Here is a 20,880-nt window from a genome sequence, read left to right as displayed (position 1 = left end):
TGATCTTGCAATGTGTTATGTGCGTGTTGGCATCCTCCCATTTATGAGAGATAACAAAACATTACAAAGTATCTATTCAGGTAGGGTGTCTTCACATGCTGAAGGCCAATCGTTGTAAGGTATGTTCTGCTACAAGCACTTCACCTGAAGCTGCCAAGTGTTGTTGTTGTTTTCAGCATTGGCACCAGTTGCCAAGCTATTGTATCCACTGGTTGCTGTGGTAATGCATGCCAGCCCACAGGAGGTGTCGCCACTTTCCCCTTTCACCAGCCTATGACTCCCAGGTGCAATAGTTAAATGTGTTAATCTTCTTAGCATTCGACATATAGTTTCAGGGTCAGAATGACACTTGCCCCATGATGGCACTTGGTTCAGATGCTAAAACTGCTGCTGATTTAATTTTTACTATTTGTCTCCTCTCCCCTGTCCTGAAGGTCTGTTTCCATATGGGCCACCAAACTTCAGTACCTAACCAGGTGGCCATCATTCTTGGTCAAGCCATGTGAGTGCCCACAAATTCCAAACTGCAAAGCAACAGGGAAGGACGCCCAGCTCACCTGACTCCACCGATACACATTTCTAATAGAGATTACTTGATAGTAATCAGGAGTGAGACACTTTGGTCCATTTTCCACACCCTACTCAACTTGTACAGACAGCATAGCAGTCCTGGTAGATAACCACAATAACCACAATACCACATTCAGTGTGATCACCCAACCTTCCTGCCATCACACCCAAAACATCCATGACTTGCATACAAGGTGCAAAAGAAAAGGCTTGCATTTATATAGCACCTTTCACAACCTTGGGCCATCCCAAGGCACTTTATAGCCAATGCTGTACTTTTGAAGTGCTGTCACTGTTTTAATGGAGGAAATGTAGCAGTCAATTTATGCACAGCAAGCTCTCACAATCAGCAGTTTGAGAATGACCAGATACCCTGATTTTTAATGATGTTGATTGAGGGATAAATACTGGGCAGGACATTGGTGAAAAATCCCCTGATTTTTTTCGAAATAGTGCCTTGGAATCCTTTACTTCCACTTGGAGGAGAAGATGGGCCTCCGTTTAATGTCTCATATAGATGACGGCACCTCTGATGATGCAGCACTCCCTCAGTACTGCACTCAACTGCTTTGCGCTCAAGTCTCTGGAGTGGGTTAACGTTACATGAGATGAAAGGTTTCTAGTGAAGAGGCCTGTCCACCTGCTGCATTTATATAAAACTCAAGGAACTGTCCCTGGTGAGTCCCCTTAGGAGACTGCATTAGTCTCCAATTAATTAATTTTAGCCTTAATTATAATCCACGAGCTGGATGCCTGAAATTGTGTCTCCAAGAGATCCTGAACAGCGGGTGAATTGTTCATACACTACCTGGAGTGACAACAGTGCACTTTCATTCTGTAATGAGTCTGGTGCATCTTAGCATAAATAAATTGGCAAGCCAGAGCATTAGGCTGGTGCAGCAGTCAGGTGGAGATCTGCTTAGGCATAAAACTAGGAGGGTATCCTGTTGTTTGATTTGAGGATTTTGTGGAAATCTCACTTGACTGTCTGTAATGCGAGGTTCTTAAAGGAGCATTGTCCCTGCTTCCCCTCCCTGACATACAGTTGTTTATAACTTTGCAAAATGAAGACCATACCTTTAGTAGGCATCACTTCTTAAAGTCACACCATGTTAGGCAACGACATTGAACACACAAAGTTGTAAAGAGTCTAGCCTGGGGGAATGTTTCCAATTTAACAGTAACATGTGATTTTCTTAAAATAAGAACCGATTCCTGCTTTTATTGTGTTAATATTTATAAAATGTTGTCAAGGTTAGAGTATACTGATGGTTATGTACTGTTTGATATTACATTTATCTTTACCTCAACTGATTTAAAATAGTTGGACGAATAAAACTTGTAGTATTTAAGTGCAACACAGCACCATTTTCTGAGTGACATGTGCCCATAACATAAAATAAGCCTTGGAGCTGTCCAACTGTTTGAAATATCAATGGCTGAAACTGTTATCTGACTTATGCTTTATTTTTTATTCATTCATGGGATGTGAGCATTGCTGGCTGGGCCAGCATTTATTGCCCATCCCTAATTGTCCTTGAGAAGGTGATGGTGAGCTGCCTTCTTGAACCACTGCAGTCCACTCTCTTCACACCCATCATTACCTGCCAAAAGGAAAACAAAGAGGATCTATATTTTGTTCAAACCTTTGAATGCCAAACATTGCACGATTGAATTGAATGGCAGGGCAGGCTTGAGGGGCTGACTTTTTTAAAGTAACAATTCACGAGATGTGGGTGTTGCTGGCATTTGTTGCCCATCGATTATTACGCTTGAAGGTGGCAAAGAGCTGCCTTGTTAATACAACTGAGTGACTTGCTAGACCATTTCTGAAGGAAGCTATAATTCAACCATATTGTTGTGGTTCTGGAACCACATGTAGGCCAGACTAGGTAAGGGCAGCAGGTTTCCTTCCTGTCCTGAAAACGTAATTATTTTCATAACATTATTGTGATTTATTGTAAAGGTAGGTTAATAGTGGGGCTTGGATTAGTTTCTCTGTATGAGCTTGTGTGTGGGGGGCTTTTACTTGAATTGCAGACAGCTAGTCTGGAGCCTTTGAGTTATAGAAGAGAAGTTAGGTTTGAAATGCTAAATATGTAAACATGGCTGAAGTTTTAGAATGTGAGGTGTGAGGAACATTTGCATTTTTAGATAAACCAGAACCATGAATTTCAAAGAGATGGTAAGATGTTACACCTAGCCAACAGAGGCTAAGCTAAACTGTGTTTATTTTCCCCAAAGATAACTGATAATATGAGTACTATGGAAGATTTATATTATGGAAAAAGTAAAGTTGCAAAGACTTATTGAGACAATGGAATTTACATTAAAAAGGTAGAAACCTAAATAAAGGAGATGAGATTATGTGTAAGGAGAAGGCACACTAAGATCCAACAAGTGTGAAAAGCCTTCAGGCTGTATGCATCAAGTTGTTATCTACAGGAACTGAAGCTAAGAAAACTCATTGTGAATATCCCTATCCAGGGTATTGTGTGTTTTGCCTGGGTCTGTTGAAATCTATGCTGTTTTACTGTTGTCTTAACAGAGGTGTACCTGGGAGCTAGATTAATTAGGGGATTTAAAAGTTATTATAGTAGTAATTTGTAGACCTATGCATTTGCTTAAAATCTTTTCTTCTATTAATAAATGTTTAGCGTAGTTTTGCAAAAAACCTCTAAGACTCGGTGGACTCATTACTACTGAATTCAAGGCACACATCTCAAAATAAATTCAAATTGCAAGAACAGTTGTGGCAGCTGTTTCAAGTTTCCCTCTGGAATTTGAGCTGCTCAGCATTTATCATTCGCTGTGCCACAACAAAATTGGGGGCTCTTTGCGGGATATATCTGAAATTCCTTGATTGGTTTGGAGTTGGTGAATCTTAAGGTTATAAGTATGAGAAGCAGTTTAAATTCAGGAGTTGGTGTGAGATATTTTTAAAGTGGTAAGACTGGAAAAATGGCTGCATCCTTGGCTAAAACCTTTTTGGAAGTAGAAGATATAAAACTCTGATTGGGTTACAAAAAGTATCTAAGGGTAAGTTAACAGATGGTAAGTAAGTAAGATGGTAAGTTAACAGTAAGTTGGCGGATAAGTTGCAGTTGAGGTTACTTGTAGCGGCAAAGAAAGCAGACATAGTTGAAGTCATAGCACAGCATTTACATTTGGAAGTGACACCTGACACTAGTGAGTCACAGCTGGAGGCAGTGAGACTTCAGTTAGAAATGAAGAGGCTTGAATTTGAACAGGCAAAGGAACTTAGAAAACTTGAATTGGAGGCAAACGAAAAGGAAAAAGAATTGGAAATGAGAAAACTGGAACTAGAGGCAGCAGAAAAAGAAAGGGAAAAAGAGAGATTATTTTAAAAAGAAATTGATATGTGAAAACTTGATCTCCAGACGGATAAGTTAGCAATGGAAGAGGGAATGAAGGAAAGAGACAGGGAGTACCGACTTAAAAAATCGGATTTTAAAAAGGAGACATCAGATGCTGAGGAAAGCTCTGAAGAAGAGAAAACCTTTATCTGAAAACCCGTTGGGGAGATATTTAAACTTGTACAAATTCTTTCGAAGTTTGAGGAGTTTGAAGCATTCTTCATTTCCTTTGAAAAGACAGCAAAACAGATGAAACGGCCATAGGAAAACTGGACATTGTTATTACGATCCAGGTGGGTGGGCAGAGCACATGAGGTTTATGCTTCACTGTCAGAAGAAATGTCAGTGAACAATGATGTGGTAATGAAAGCTATTTTGAGTGCATATGAGTTGGCTCTTGAGGCATTCAGGCAGAAATTTAGGAATGAGAGAAAACAGCCTGGGAATACTTATTTTGAGTTTGAGAGAGTAAAACAAAGTAATTTTGACCAGTGGATACAGGCATTGAAGATAGAGATGACATCTGCAGCTCTTAGAGAAGTAATTCTTTTGGGAGAATTTAAAGATTCAATTCCTTTGGTAGTTAGAACCCACATGGAGGAACAGAGGGTTAAAATGATAAGACAAGCAGCAGAAATAGCTGATTATTATGAGTTAGTGCATAGATCTAAACCCTTTTTTGTCACCTTTTTAAATCAGAGAAGGATAGAAAGTGGGAAGGTGAAAGGAAGGTGGGCAGTCAGGGAAGAGGAGTAGGTGGAAATTCCCAGGGAGTTTTTTCTCAGAATAAAAAGAAAGTTGCTGAGGGTAGAAGTAACACTTGAAAATTGAGGTGTTTTCATTGTAATAAAGTTGGACAAATGAAATCAGTATGTTGGAAATTGCAGGGAAAATCTGTTGGGATTATTGGGGTGCAGAAAAGTTCTGGAAGTAAAAGCACTGTGGGTTCTGAGGTTCAGGCACAGGAAAAAACACTGGTTTGTGTACAGGTAAAACAGGAGGAGTCAATTTACCCAAAGGAGTTCTGAGGAGCAGGTTGCAGAAGTGTTTAAAGATTTTGTATGTAAGGGGAAAGTCTTTTCATGTATACAGGGTGTAGTAGGTAAAGATGTTAAAATTTTAAGAGACACCAGGATGAGTCAATCCTTAATGTTGTGGGATAGTAATATTTGTTATTCAGAGGCAGTATCACAGGAGATAATATGTAGATTTCATGGAGGTGTTAAACCTATTCCATTATGGATGGTAAATTCAAAGAATAAGTGGAAATCAGGTGCGGTGAGTGTTGGAGTAGTGGAAACATTTCCCAATGCAGGGGTTCAATTTATTTTAGGTAATGATATAGCTGGGTTCCACATGTGGGTAATACCTATGGCAGCTGAACAGCCTGTAGAGGTGTCTTCAACATAAGTGTTGCAGAGAGAGCATCCTGGATTGTTTCCAGATTGTGTGATAACAAGATCACAAGCTCACATGTTGAAACAAGAAGAACAGGAAGTTAAAAGGCAGGGAAAAGATGTGGAAATCCAACTAGCTGACACTGTTTTTGATAACATTGTTTAGGAAGAAAGAATGGAGATAATTTGGCTGAGGTATTTAGCTCAAGGTAGTTGGCGGAGTTACAGAAAAAGGATACACAAATAAGACAGTTATATCAAACAGCTAACTCAGAAACAGAGGCAGAATGTATTCCAGAATGTTATTACTTTAAGGATAATGTTTCAATGAGAAAATGACAGCCTTATCTTGTTTCAGCAAATGAAAGCTGGAGGGAAAAGCATCAGATTGTTAAACCATTTGGATATAGAAATGAGATTTTGAGAATTGCTCATTAAATTCCAATTGGGGGACATTTAGGAATTATAAAGATGCAGGCAAAAATATAAAAATATTTTTATTGGCCTGGATTGCCTCAAAATGTGGTCAAATTCTATACAAAATGTCACACATGTCAGGCGATAGGGAAACCACAAGCAATGATTCAGCCGGCACCTTTAATTCTAATTCCAGCACTTAAGGAACCTTTCACTAGTGTCATGATTGATTGTGTAGGACCCCTCCCAGATGCTAAAAGTGGAAATCAGTACTTACTGACACTAATGGATGTGTCCACAAGGTTTCCTGAAGCAAAACCTTTTAGGAATATTATAACAAAGAGAATTGTGGAAAAATTGACTAATTTTTTTTTAACCAGATATGGATTACTAAAAGAAACACAATCAGATCAGTGTTCAAATTTCATGCCACAGCTGTTTAAGGAAGTAAAGACCAGTTTGGGGATAAAACAGTTTAAGTCAACAGCTTACCATCCTGAATCATAAGGGGCTTTGGAAAGATGGCGTCAAACTTTAAAAACTCTGATGAGGGTGTATAGTCAGGACTATCCACAGGACTGGGATGGGGGAATTCCATCCTTGTTATTTGCTATTAGGGATGCTTCTAATGTATCAACTGATTTTAGTCCTTTTGAACTAGTTTATGGTCACGAGGTAAGAGGACAACTGAAATTGATTCATGAGAAATTGATGGGTCAAAATTCAGAAACTACTCTCCTGGATTATGTATCAAACTTCAGAGAAAGATTGAACAGAGCATGTGAGTTAGCTAGGGAACATTTAAATATATCACAGCTACAGCTCATAGTTTTGTTGCTGAGGAAAAAATGCTAGTTCTGTTACCAGTACTAGATGACTCATTAAAGGCGAGGTTTAGTGGGCCTTACAGGATTGAAAAGAAACTGAGAGAAGTAAATTATTTAATAAATACTCTAGATAGTAGAAAGAAGTTGAGGGTATGTCATGTAAGTATACTTAAAAAGTACTTTGACAGGGAAGAGGACCAAAAGGAGGTATTAGTGATGGCGGATTATGAGAGAGGTAGAAATGCAGGATTCTGACATTGATTTTCCTCCAATAAAATTGGATAATGACAGGGTACTTGAAAAATTAAATGTAATATTGAGTTACCTTCCAGACAAGTGTCAAAGTGATTTGGAGAAGCTATTGCAGTCACACAAAGCTATTTATGGGAATAAGCTGGGGAGGACAAATTTAGCTGCACATGATATATGTGTAGAAGTTTTATCTTCGTTAAGGCAGCATCCTTATAGATTAAATCCAGCAATGTCATAACAAGTACAGAAAGAAATTGAATTCATGCTTCAAAATTACACCATTGAGTCTAGGTTCAGTAACTGGAGTTCACCTATTGTACTGGTACTGAAACCAGATGGAACACAAAGACTGTGTGTGGACTATTGAAAGGTGAATGTGGTAACAAAAGCAGATTCTTATCCTATACCACAGTTGGGAGATTGCATTGAGAAAGTGGGACAAGGAAAATTTATCACAAAGATTGGCTTGCTAAGAGGATATTGGCAAATACCGTTAACCGAGAGACCCAAGGAGATATCAGCTTTTGTGACACCTGATGGATTATATCAGTTTAAATTCATGCCATTTGGTATGAAAAATGCACCTGCAACATTTTAAAGACTGACAAGCAAAGTAATTGCAGGACTGAGCAATTGTGCTGTTTATATTAACAACTTGATAAAATTGTTTTGTCAATGAGAAGAAGCTAATTTGGTGATGAACTTGGCTAAAAGTGAATTTGCAAAAGCACAAGTTACATATCTAGGCCACACCATTGGACATGATAAGGTGGCTCCGAGAGTTGTGAAAGTTAAGGCTATCATGGATTTCACTGTGTCTACAACAAAACAAGATTTTTTGAGATTTCTGGGCATTGATGTGTTCTACTAGAAATTTGTACCAAATTTTAACCATGCAGTTGCTCCATTGACTGAGCTATTAAAAAAAACAAGAAGTTTCAATGGACACAAGAGGGTCAGAAGGCATTTGATTGTTTGAAAGCTGTATTGACTAGAACACCAGTTTTAGCAGTACCCAATTATGCCAAGCAATTTAAGTTGGCTATTGACGCAAGCGATATAGGCATTGGGACCATATTGTTACTAGAAGGTGACACTGGAATTGAGAAACAATAGGATATGTTTCACAGATGTTGAAACATGCAACAGAGAAGATGTTCAACAATCTAAAAGAAGACTCTGAGTCTGGTGTTAGCATTGCAGCATTTTGAGATTTAAGTGGCAAACAATTCATGAGAAACAATTGTTTGTACAGCTCACAATCCTAATAAGTTTCTGGACAAATTTCAAGACAGAAGTGCAAGGTTATTCAGATGGAGTTTATTACTGCAACCATTTAATTTACAGATTATGCATGTGGCTGGACAAGAAAATATGATTGCAGATGCATTGTTGAGAGTTTGCAGTTGAAAGGCAAAATTGGACATTTAAAAACCTGGACACTGGACTGGAAAGATTTCTGTTGATGTCAGGGATTAGTGTATACATATATTGTTATGTTAATGCATGCATCTGATAATGTAATAGTGTGGGTATATAGATAACTATATGAGGTAATATAAATGGGCTAAGAAAATAAAGCTGCCTTCTTAAATTATGATGGTTCGTTTTCCAGTAAGGAGGGGGTTACATGGAGATTTCATGCAGATTTCCTTCCTGTCATGAAAATATAATAACTTTCATAATATTATCATGATTTATTGTAAAGGTAGGTTAATAGTGGATTTTGGATCAGTTTCTCTGTGTGAGGTTGTGTGTGTGTGTGTGGGTTTTATTTGAATTGCAGACAGCTAGTCTGGAGCCTTTGAGTTATCAGAAGAGAAGCTGGGTTTGAAATGCCAAATATGTAAATATGGCTGAAGTTTTAGAATGTGAGGTATGAGCAACATTTGCATGTTTGGATAAACCAGAGCCATGAATTTCAAAGAGACGGTAAGGTGTTACACCTAGCCAACAGAGGCTAAGCCAAACAATGTGTTTATTTTTCCCAAAGATCACTGATAATATGAGTACAATGGAAGATTTATATTATGAAAAAAGTAAAGTTGCAAAGACATATTGGGACAATGGAATTTACATTAAAAAGGGTGAAATCTGTATAAAGGAGATGAAGTTACGTGTAAGGAGAAGGTGCGCTAAATCTAACAAGGACGAAAAGCCTCGAGCCTCCAAGCATCAAGTTGCTGTCTACAGGAACCGAAGCTAAGAAAACTCATTGTGAATATCCCAATCCATGGTACTGTGTGCTTTGCCTGGGTCTGTTGAAATTTATGTTGTTTTACTGTTGCCTTAATGGAGGTGTAACTGGGAGCTGGATTAATTAGGGGATTTAGGAATTATTATAGTAGTAACTTGTAGACCTATATGTGCTTAAAATCTTTTCTTCTAGTCATAAATGTTTAATGTAGTTTTGTAAAAATTGCCTAAGACTCGGTGGACTCATTCCTATTCAAGGCACGCATCTCAAAATAAATGTAAATTGCAAAGTTGTGGTAGCTGTTTCAAGTTCCCCTCTGGGATTTGAGCAGCTCAGCATTTACCATCCACTGTGCCATAACACATCCCTAAAGGACATTATTGAAGCACTTTGGTTTTAACAACAATTCAGTTGTTTCATGCTTATCACAGCAGATAGCTTCTTATTCCAGCTTGATTTAATTAATTGAATTTAAATTCCCCAGCTGCTCTCGTGGGATTTGAACTCTTCTCCAGATCATTAACCATAGTAACCACTATGCTACCAATACCTCTGAAGTATTCCTGTTTCCATGTTCCTTTACTTTATTGAGATTAAAGTATTGGCCAAATTGACACATTAACCACTTATGTAAAAACTCCCACGTCCTTTCTAAAGCCATACACAAGCAACTCTGTGAAATGATTGTAATTTGTGAATGATTATTCACTTGAAAAGAAAGTTAGAACTGGGCCTTGTTATTAACGTAGCAGACTCCAAGAAGACGTTGAGGGTGGTAGGATTTCCATGCATCTGCATAGACAGTTGTACTTTTAGTGCCATAATAGTTTCACTTTTAGTTAACATGAAGTAGTTTCCAAATGTGTTTTAATATGAAAATTAACAGACTTTGAATCAGGAGTGGATTAGGACCTCATGAGTGAACCAAAGCTGGGAGGTGTGACTTCAAGCAGACAATTATGTAAATCCTGAAACACCTTTTCTTTCGTGTGGAATGTTCTTTAGATGAAAAGAGAGTGCTGAGCTTTCAGGGTGGGGTTAGGGCAATGAACCAAAAGCCTGGTCAAAGGTGCATTTTTGAAAGTGGGGAGGAAGGAAAAGAGACAGAGGGGATTCTTTTTAAATAATTCTCAAGGTACGCAAATTTATTGCTCATTCCTAGTTTAGACTACTTCAGAGGGCAGTTTTCATCCAGTGACATCACCATTTCTATAATGCCGAAGACTGGGTTAAAGAAGACTCTGTCATGGAGTTTTGGATGATGTTTATCGTAGGTGACAGGCAAAGGGGGGTGGGGAGGAAGTAAAGTGTAGAAATGCTGAAGGTGCGGCTGAGCTAGGCAGCAGTGGGGAAAAGTGTGGCAGACAACATCGCTGCAGGAGTGAAAGTAATGTTGATGCTGGATCGGATCGGACCTCACCTGTGGGAGCCTAGTAGAATGGTTTTGATCTTCCTAGTGTTCAGTTGGGGGCAGTTCTGATGCCTTCATCATGATGGCAATAGACTGTCATCAGCTGTCAGACAATCTTCATGCAACACTTTGTTACTGAGGAGCATTAAGGGTTGGATCTTTGGGGGGTTGGCAGTGGGGGGGGAGGGTCTGTGGAGGTGAGTGAGGACTGGAGCAGTGCAAGTAGCGTTGATACAGGTAGTAGAATCAGTTATGGGCAATCTCACTGAGCTGCACCACAGTGAAGGGAAATGGTGTGAATGCAATCATGTCAAATGCAACGAGAAGTCGGAAGATAATTGGCTTGGATTTTGGTGTCATTAGGGAAGAAGTGGCGCTCGTTGATCATCTTGACACTTTATTGCCCCACTCATGCAAAAAACTAAACCAGGAAGTGTATTTTAGAATGTTCAATTCATTGTAAAATCACATCCAGACTGTAAAAAAAGGACAAAGGAAAAGTTAGTTAAATTTAAAAATGTTAAATTCTGAAAGCTTGTAGTAAAATTAGAAACTTAATTGCAGGGAGATTGACAGTAATTGCAACTTATCACACCATTAAAAATTCACTGAACACTTGAATGCACCAGCCCTAACCTTTTCTGGTGTGTTTAGTGGGAACTAGTCAGTATGTTATGCAATTTTAAGCCCTCACACAGATTTCAGGGCTGAGTCCATCACAAGGTTCTGATATAGCGAAGCTTGTGGAAGTATAGGGCACACTGTACTGCAAGATCTCGATTTCCACGTTCAACCGTACATCTGTGTGAAGAATCCTGCTTCGGACACCATGAAGTAGGTTTTGTAGTCTTGAGTATATTTATGTCAAGTTCTTCTTCACAACCCCTAACTATGTACGTATATATGGCAGAGGGTACAGCAATGGAGCTGACTCCATCCTAGGTCTTTGCACATCTCTCTCCATCTCTGGACTGACCCTGGCTCTGGGTCATCTGCCTTCTGACATCACTCTGTGAACGGTACTCTACTCAGTCCTACCACAACCCTATATGTATCAAACCCTATTACAACACCCCTGTCAAGTCCTTATCCCATGGATATAGAGTTACTTCAGTTTACTTCAAGTCTTACATTGTTATAAGTCTTGTGCATTTACCTTATTGTTAAAACCTTAATGCTAATCTAACATTATAGCAATTACAGTAATCACATCTCCCCCCTGAAAGTCCTTGGAGTTAGAGTTTTGGGTGGCCAGGAGGCTTTATAACCCTCCCACATCTCATTTCTTGTTCTGTTGGGAAAGTGACAGGCTCTGGTGGTTCTGGTTCTTGTTGTTGGCTTGGAGGTTGGACCCGTGTTTTCATTCTTTCTTCCATTGTTTGATGTTAAGCCATGCCCGTTTATTCTGGTTGGTTTGGTGGTGCATGGATGTTGTTCCTCTTGATTCTTTCTTGCGGGGTGGACAAAAATGGTATTCGTCTGCTTGGTGGTATCTTTTCTTCTTCCTCCTCTGTTTGGGCCATCAGGAAGCTCTCTGAGGCTCAGAAAGGACGTTCCTGTGGCAAGAAGAAGATTGAATAGCATGCTCACCTCTGTTTCTGATGGTGTGAGACTGCTACGAGGTTCCAGCACCCCTTGTGGTTCTGGCAGGCTGGCTGGAAGTAATTGGTGTGCTTACCAACTGTACCATCATCGTAGTTGGAGGTAGAGGTTTCGCAGACTGCTGATTGGAAGTGCTATGGGAATCTTGTGTGTGATAGGTTGGTCTGACCTTCCAGGACCTGGAATGATGATGAACAAACTCGCTCCCCAAAAAGAGAGATTGCAGGTGAGATCAGAGTGAGTACTCTTTCGTGTTTGAAGACTCAGCATCGTGCTGTTCTGATTGGCTCATGACAGTGGTCATCTTGACATCTTCTGCCATCTGGAGGAGGCCTACGGCTACGCAGGCATCCCTGCTCAGAAGAGAATAAGGCTGATTATGGACAACGTACATCAGCTCAAAGATCTGTTTGTTGCTGTAGCTCTGTGGTTCCAGGATCATGTCGATGACTGAGAGTCGGACTCCCCCGCTTTGTAAAGTGGAGTGTCCGTCATTTGAATCCAAAGGCCTTGCAGCCATGGTTCCTCATCTGACAGGACTGTCACACTGGCGTCTGAAACCTAATTTAAAATTTATTAGATGACCATTTACCATGATGTCAGCAATCCAAGATGAAGAGCCACATTCTCTGATGCAACGCAAGAAGCATGGCTGTAGTGTCGTCTGGGCTTTTGGTCTTGACCTTGTGAACTATCTTTGGGCAATCTGTTCTGCGCTGGGGGTTTTGACTTGCGCAATTTACCAAAGTGTCCCTGTTGGTTGCAGTGGAAGCATTGGACAGTGCTCGCAGGACACTGATCTTTCTTGTGAGGGCGCTTCGCACCACAACGCTGGTAAGATCAGTCTGCTGGGCAGTTTAGGAAACGTTTTCCCTGACTTGGATTGTCCCTGCATCTTTGTGACCTGATAAGTTGGACTGAGAGTCTTGGCACTGTGGGTAACATGGAAATCAACCTGAAAACTTGGAGGTTATTCAGTGATACGAACTCCATTGGAAGCTGATTTTTCACAAGAACCTAGAAGCAGGGAGGTTGCAGATTGGAGTATTAAATGAAGGGAAGAGATGTGCCAGACATGAGACTGACTCAGCATCCTGCCAACAGGGTGGGACACGCTTTTTTTTGGCAAAAATAGCCTGGGATTAAGTAATCTGGCTGTCATCTTTTTTCGTTACAATAATTTTGAGCTTTGTAGATGTTTGTTTTCTCATGTCTCTTCTGTCAGGGTTTCACATCAGTATTCTGGAAATCTAGAATGCCTGGACAATCTGTACTCCACAATACTGCAAATGAAGTAGAATATGTTACAAATCTACAGGTACCAATCGGAGAGAAAATTCTAATTTTCTATCCTGCATTCACATATCTCCTTCCTAATTCATCATTGAAGCTTAGGCCAAATCCTTTTTCTTATAAAATGCAACTACCTCCATCCTTGCTCCCTCAGCTTAGTGTTAGTTTTCTCTGAGAAGGTCAGATTTGCAGTTTCACAATCTTTCATTTGAAGAATGAATTCCTTTCTTCATGAACCGGGAACTGGAGATGAAATGTCAAACTCAATATAGTTGCTTGGTGACACGAGCATGGTGGATTATGATGTAGCATTTGTCTACATCAGGGCACCGGGTGAAGTGAAAACTCTTCCCAACAGCACATTCCCTCTCTTAACTCCTTCAACCCTAGTGGCTAACGTTCTGTCGCTCTCTTCCAACTAACAGTGCAACATTCCAGGTTATGTTCCACAGCCACTTCCAATGAAGGCAGTTGTGTAACACGGGGCTTCCCATAGCTGTGCACACCCATCGCTTCTTATGTAATGAAATGGACTCTGAGCACATTGACAATTAAGGATAATCGTGCTCACCGTGCCAATTGTCTATTTTTGATATTTCCCACAGCCCAAAAATGAGCCAGAAACTGAAGTGAGATAATTAAATTCTTTCATGGAATGTGGGTCTTGCGGTCAAGACTAGCATTTGTTGTCCATCCCTAATTGCCTTTGAGAAGGTGATTGTGAGCTGCCTTCATAACTGCTGAAGTTCATGCGGTGTAGGTACACCCACAGTGCTGCTGGGATTTCGATCCCGCAGCGGTGAAGGAATGGTGATATAGTTACAAGTCAGGATGGGGTGTGACTTGGAGGGACACTTGTAGACGTTGGTGTTCCCATACGTCTCTTCCGCTGTTTGGCATGCAAGTAGTCCCAGGTTGTAACTTCACAGGTTGACACCTTTTTAGGTATGCCTGGTGCTGCTCCTGGCATGCCCCCCCACTGTGCTTTCTCTTCTGAAATTAGTGCATATTCATCAGTCCCCCAACGTGGTGTGGAACCCTATTTGGGAAAGAGTGGCTCCAGCAACTTGTCTTGTTTCTGCGACCTTTGCTGCATTAAAATATAGTTCCTTGATGAGTGTGATCAGTGAATTTATCACTGAAACATACGGCGCAGAAGGAGGCCATTCGGCCCATTGCCCATATGCTCTTTTGAAAGTGCTTTCCAATTAATTCGCCTTCCTCTTGACCTTTCTGTATAGCCTTCTAAATCCTTCCTTTCAAGTATTTAAACAATTTCCTTTTGAAAGCTACTAATGAATCTGCTCCCATCACTCTTTCAGACATTGCATTCCAGATCACAACAACCTGCTGTGTAAACAGTAAAACAAAATCACATCTTCCCTACCCTTCTTTTGGCAATTTTCTTAAATCTGTGGCATCCATGTACCTTTAGCATTCTCATTCACTCATATTCATGATGTTATTTTGCTTACGTTATGGGAATGATACCCAGGCAACTGATGACAGATGACAGACCAAAACAGACGGAAGGGTACAGGTCTTTCATCGAGTTGTAAATATTAAGGAAGACGATTGAAGTAACGACTCCAGTCAGTGTTAGTAAAATCTGAAGTATGGCAAATGGTTTCCCTTTAAACAAGAATAAAGAATGTAAGATATAGGAACAGGGGTAGATCACACAGTCCCTTGCACCTACTTCACCAATCGATAAGATCATGGTGGATGATCTATCTCAACTCCACTTTCCCGCACAATTCCCAGCTGCCTTAATGCCCTTCATTCCCAAACGCTACATTCTCTGTCTTGAACCTACTCTACCACTGAGCATCCACTGAGAAATTCAAAGACTTACAAGTCTTCTGTGACCCCTGGTTCTAGGCTCCCCAGCCAGGGGAAATATCCTCCCAGCAGCAACCCTGTCAAACCCCTCAGAATGTTTTAGTGAGATCACCTCTCATTCTTCTTAATGCTAGAGAGTATAAGTCCATCCTACTCAATCTCCTAACATAGGACATCTTTCTCAACCCAGGAATCAATCTAGTTGAACCTTCACTGAATCCCCTCCAGGGAAAGTGTATCCTTTACTTTAGCAGGAAGAATAAAACAGCAGAGTATTACTTCAATGGGGAACGACTGCAGAATTCTGAGGTGCAGAGGGATCTAGGTGTTCTCACGCATGAGTCACAAAAAGTTAGTATGCAGGTACAGCATGTAAACAAGAAGGTTAATGGAATGCTATCCTTTATTACGGGAGGGATTGAACATAAAAGTAAGGATGCTATGCTTCAGTTATACAGGGCATTGGTGAAACTGCATCTCGAATACTGTGTGCAGTTTTGGTCTCCTTATTTAAGGAAGGATGTAAATGTGTTGGATGCAGTTCAGAGGAGGTTTGATACCTGGAATGAGCGAGTCTTCTTATGAGGGAAGGTTGGACAGGCTGGGCTTGGGCTGGAGTTTAGAAGAGTGAGGGGTGGTTTGATTGAAGTATGTAAAATCCTGAATGGTCTTGACAAGGCGGACGTGGAAAGGATGTTTCCTCTTGTGGGTGAGTCCAGAACTAGGGAGCACTGTTTTAAAATTAGGGGTTACCCAAAGAGGAAAGAAATGGGCAGAAATTTATTCTCCCAGAGGGTTGTGTGACTTTGGAACTCTCTGCCTCAGAAGGTAGTGGAGGTGGGGTCACTGAATATTTTTAAGGCAGAGGCAGGTACATTCTTGTTAGGCAAGGGAATCAAAGGTTATTGGGGGTAGGTGGGAATGTGGAACTCGAGACACAAACAGATCAGCCATGACCTTATTGAACGGTGGAACAGCTTCTAGGGGCCGAATGGCCTACTTCTGCACCTAATTCATATGTTCGTGTGTACATATGTTTGTATAAGTGGAATTGCAGGATTCACATGCTATGCTTCATCCATTTGTAGCAAACAGAGTATGTGTCACGGCTATTTACTCAGGTTTCCATGGGAAGATATTACAGAGTTAATTCAAATCCCCAAACCAAAATATTAACCTGGAGGGTAATGGGTCAGGTCCAATTCTGCTTGAATTCACTCCCAATTATTTGACCCAATCGCATCATGTTCTGGTCAGGGGGGTGGTTTAGGCTAAAACTCCCTGAGCCCCTATTGGTGACCCAGTCATAGCTTTCAGTACTTACTGGCTGACTAAGCCCCCAGAATGGTGGGCAAGAAATGGATTCATGTCTGGCTGCAAGTGAGCCAGCAACTATATTTGGGAAAGGAAGAGGTACAGATGTCTCGGGCCCTTTGCTTTGGCACTGGTAAGGAGACTTGGGAAAAGACTGTTTCCCAGATTCAGTTCAGGGATACTGCATGGGTTAGAGGAACCTGTATAATGAAGACAAAGCAGCATCACATCACATCAATAAATTAACTTGCCAAAAGCTTTTATTTTACTTTTATTAATGGAAATGAAAAGTAATCACGGCACTTGCTGATATTTTGTAAAATGGCAAAGATTAGCAAGATCTGAGATACTAACCATATGAAGTGTCCTTTATCTGCTTAGAAATCACAGATCGTATTGTAGCTAGCGGAATAAGGGCAAACATCATCACAACTCGGGCTGCAAGATAAAAGAGAGCAGGCTGAGGAGGAAGGTGGTTAATCATTTCAATAAGTGCTAATCTGATTGTGGGTGTTCATTACAGACTGGCGTCTGCTGTTGACAGTCTTTATCAATAATTACATAACAACCTCTCTATCGCAGAACTCTGATCACTTTGTACATTGTTTTCAAACTGTTATACGAATGCTTTCAGCTCTACAACAGTACACAGGCAACACAGCATCAGACAAGAATGACTTACATTTATTGGGTGCCTTCAACATGCAAATGCAGACACAATACATAAAGCGTTACAATACATTTTGGAAGCAAGAATAGGGAGAGAAGACATGCCTTAAATAGCAAGATCTTAAATGCAGTAGTGGACTTTGGTTTGCAGGTATACAGGTCATCTAAAGGTGGCAATGCAAATAAGTAAGATCATTAACTAGGCAAACAGAATCTTTAGTTTTGTATTGACAGGTAGTATATGACAAACTTGTATCAGACCTGAATTTGCCACCAATTGGAAGAATATAAAAATGAGGAGGCTGCAAGTAGATTTAATATGATGTGACCAGAGGTCACGTGTTACAGTTGTGAGGAGAGACACAAGAAATTGAGACTTTTCTCAATAGCACCGAGAAGGTCGAGGATGATGTAATAGAGGTCACCCACATTACAAAGATTTATGGAAAATAGTTCCAGGTTATTTTTACCGGCTGATGAGATGACAAGGAGATGGTACAAATTGAAGAAAATTCCAAAAGTAAGGTAAAGTAACAAAAGTTCCTTTGTGCAGAGGATGATTAAGAGGGAATTTTGTGCCAAAACCTATTTTTGAAGCTGTGCTTATTAAACCCTGTCTATGGAAATTAGATGCTTGAAAGCAAGCAATATTAAAAGATGTAGGGCATGAGCAGGAGATTGGCTACTTAGATTAAGAAAAACACTGGGTAGTAACGCCCAGTGATCCTTTGAGAGCTTCCTCATTTTCCTCTCTATTGTTAACAGCAAAAGCTACAAATTGCCCTGCCATATATTCCACAATGGATGACTTGCACCTTCAGTGGTTTAGTCCAGAAAAGTCCTTAAAAGCTGCCAATAAAATTACTTACCAATAAAATATAGGAATGTCCACTTCACGAAGGCCATGATTAGCATCCCAATGGAAAATGACACCATTCCCATCACAATCAAGGAAGTATCCTTTAACCATCTGGAAAAAACTACAACTCCTATGAAGCTGGTGAGGAAGAGAGCGTAACCTGTTGCATTGCCATAACCGACCCAGACAGCGTTCCAATTCAGTGGGTCCTTTAATACAAATATGGGCAGCACATCCACTCCACCACTCACCCCAAACTCATACAAAACCCCAGCTGTGAAGAGCAGTGCAATTGTGATTTTATCCACCGACCTGCTGCCTCTAGGACTATCTTGAGACCTTGGAATGTTCTGGTTACTCAGTAATCTTGACCTTTCACTTTGAGTTTCATTCCAAGTTATATTTCCTGGCCCAGCCTCATCGGTAGCTCGATTGTCACTTTCCTGCTGCCCATGATCTAACAGGCTGCCATTTCCATGAGAATGAGTTTGTGGTTGTTCGAGTGTTGATTTTAGCCCAAGGGCGCTACAAAGTAAGCTTAAAGCGTAAAAAATACAGCTACAGACCATCAGCCCAGCCCCCTGGTCATGTGAAATTCTGAAATGGACAAAAAGGTGGCCGGATATGACACTTCCAACCAGCCCTGCGACTCCATAGGTCAGCTCAACTCTGTTAAGCCTGATAGATCTCTTCTCCTGTGAGGAGGTGTCTGAGGCCAAAGCCATGATCCCAGACCAGAAAGCAGTGAAACCCCCACTCAGACCATTCAGCAAAGCAGTAGCAAACATCACCTCCAAGGGCAGATCAAGCAGGATCACAAAGACCAACAGGGACCTGGACACCAGATACCCCAGAAGGGGGGCACAAATAGTGACCTTCCTGGATTTTTGATCTCCAAGTTTGGCCAGGAAGAAGGTGAAGACCAGAGGGGTAATCCTCAGCAGGAGGTTGTAGATCATGTAAAACCGAGAGATGGCTTCTTGCTGCTGGTCTTGGCTTCCAGGTGTTGTGGAATTGGAATTGGAGTGTTCCTGGACCAGCATCAACAGAGCCGTGTCATAGAAAGCACCAGCGATCTGGTGCAAACCTACAACGATCTCGACGAAAGAGAACAGCTTTCGACACATCTCCATTGTCTTTCTTTGCACGTTCCTGCCTATTTACATATTGTAGAAAAATCACCCGGAATGACCCCTTTATCTGGCCTGAGGAATGTCAGGAGGCTTCTGAGTAACTACGGAACAGTTTGAAAGAGTTGCCTTATGCCTAAGTTGAACACGGAAGAACCGCACTTCCCCTTTCCTGATTGAGTCACTTGTCTCACTTTCTTGGTTTTTTTCTCTCTCTGGGTTAGATCAACACTTTTAAGCTGCAATGCATTGTCAAAGGAAATAAAAGCTGGGCATGATGGTTCTTGTGTTGTCAGCAAAATCGGCATCTGGCTCGACACTTCAGTCAGGTCCGGCAATATTTATTGTGAGGCAACCTTTAACCTTTAACCTGTTGGTTACACCTTATTTGGAGAGTTTTTAGTGATGTTGCAATGCGTTCATACTCTTAGTATTCCACTGGATAATTTCACAATGGCTACCATGATAACACTCAGATGTGTACAGGTGCTGAAATTGCTGCTTCTTTAAGTTTTACTTTTGTCTCCTCTCTCCTGTCCTAAAGTTACATTTCCACGGAGCACCAACTAAGGAGCTAACGGGATGGCCATTCTTCATGGCCAAGGCATGACCACGAGTGTCCACATGAGCAACAGCGAAAGACAGCCCAGTTCACCTGACCTCTATGATGTACATTTCCAATAGGGATTACTTGATAGTGATCAGGAGTGAGACATCTTGAGCCATTTTCCACAAGCTGATCACTACTTGTACAGCCTCTACAATAGTTCTGGTAGAGACAATGAATAGCCAAATAACTACATTCGGCACGACCACTCAACCTTGCAGCCAACACACCCGAAAAATCCGTGACTGTGACGTGAGGAGGAAAAGACTTGCATTTATATAGCGCCTTTCATGATCTCGGGACATAACGAAGCACTTACAGCCTATGACCTACTTTTGAAGTGTAGTCGCTGTTGTAATGTAGGAAATGTGGCAGCCAATTTACACACAGCAAGCTCCCCACAATCAGCAACCTGAGAATGACCAGATCACCTCCTTTTTAGTGACGTTGACTTGAAAGGTTAAGTTTGTTCCTCTCTCCACAGATGATATCAGACCTGCTGAGTATTTCCAGCACTTTCTCTTTTCATTATCTGAGCCATGTTTTATCCTTGTGTGATCTCAGCTCCTTCAATCAGCATCAAATTGAAATTTCCCTGTCAGTGAGTGAATGCGCATTTTAACATGTGGATATTTTCCATTAATAATACCTCACTCCCCAGTGTCAATACAGACATTATTGATTTTTTGAAAATGATTCGTTCATGGGATGTGGGCTTTGCTGGCTGGGCCAACATTTGTTGGCCATCGCTAGGTGCCCCTGAGAAGGTGGTGGTGAGCTACCTTCTTGGACCACTGCAGTCCATTGGTGTAGGTACACCCACAATGCTGTTAAGGAGGCAGTTGCAGGATTTTGACCTAGTAACAGTGAAGAAACAGTGATATATTTCCAAGTCAGGTTGGTGAGTGGCTTGGAGGGGAACTTGCAGGTGGTAGTGTTCCCATGCATCTGCTGCCTTTGTCCTTTTAGGTGGTAGAGGCTGTGATTTTGGAAGGTGCTGTTGAAGGAGCCTTGGTGAGTTTCTGCAGTGCATCTTGCATATGGTACACACTGCTGCGTGTTGGTAGTGGAGGGAGGGAATGTTTAAGCTGGTTGATGTGATCAAGTGGGCTGCTT

The 20,880-nt window shown here is 41.0% G+C and overlaps 1 protein-coding gene across 5 annotated transcripts; it reads right to left on the bottom strand.

Moving 5' to 3' along the window:
- Positions 1-1,765: 1,765 nt before the first annotated feature.
- On the bottom strand, positions 1,766-19,491 carry LOC121277373 (thymic stromal cotransporter homolog). 5 transcript variants are annotated; one of them, XM_041186764.1, is made up of 4 exons: positions 18,038-19,491; positions 16,854-16,937; positions 14,819-14,975; positions 1,766-2,174 (listed from the first exon to the last, which is right to left on the bottom strand). In XM_041186764.1, the coding sequence occupies exons 1-4, from the start codon at positions 19,158-19,160 to the stop codon at positions 2,171-2,173; spliced, it is 1,368 nt and encodes a 455-aa protein (XP_041042698.1). In that variant the 5' UTR covers positions 19,161-19,491; the 3' UTR covers positions 1,766-2,170. The 5 variants fall into 5 exon arrangements, with proteins under 5 accessions (XP_041042698.1, XP_041042700.1, XP_041042697.1 ...); XM_041186763.1 differs by lacking the exon at positions 1,766-2,174 and adding an exon at positions 8,116-12,611; XM_041186762.1 differs by lacking the exon at positions 1,766-2,174 and adding an exon at positions 8,119-10,924.
- Positions 19,492-20,880: the final 1,389 nt, after the last annotated feature.

This window comes from Carcharodon carcharias, chromosome 4, assembly GCF_017639515.1.
Source record: "Carcharodon carcharias isolate sCarCar2 chromosome 4, sCarCar2.pri, whole genome shotgun sequence".
In the NCBI taxonomy this organism is placed as follows: domain Eukaryota; kingdom Metazoa; phylum Chordata; class Chondrichthyes; order Lamniformes; family Lamnidae; genus Carcharodon; species Carcharodon carcharias.
Note: the sequence above shows the minus strand (reverse complement) of the source record. Positions and strands in the feature narration are given on the sequence as shown.

What these genes read in the sequence shown, in the direction of transcription:
- LOC121277373 (XM_041186761.1), bottom strand. Translation starts at nt 19,160, where the DNA reads ATGGAGATGTGTCGAAAGCTGTTCTCTTTCGTCGAGATCGTTGTAGGT. An exon ending in GATAAAGGACACTTCATATG is followed by an intron (nt 14,976 to 16,853) that starts GTTAGTATCTCA and finishes TCTTGTTTAAAG; the next exon opens with GGAAACCATTTGCCATACTT. An exon ending in CTGGGTATCATTCCCATAAC is followed by an intron (nt 13,334 to 14,818) that starts GTAAGCAAAATA and finishes CTTCATTTGCAG; the next exon opens with TATTGTGGAGTACAGATTGT.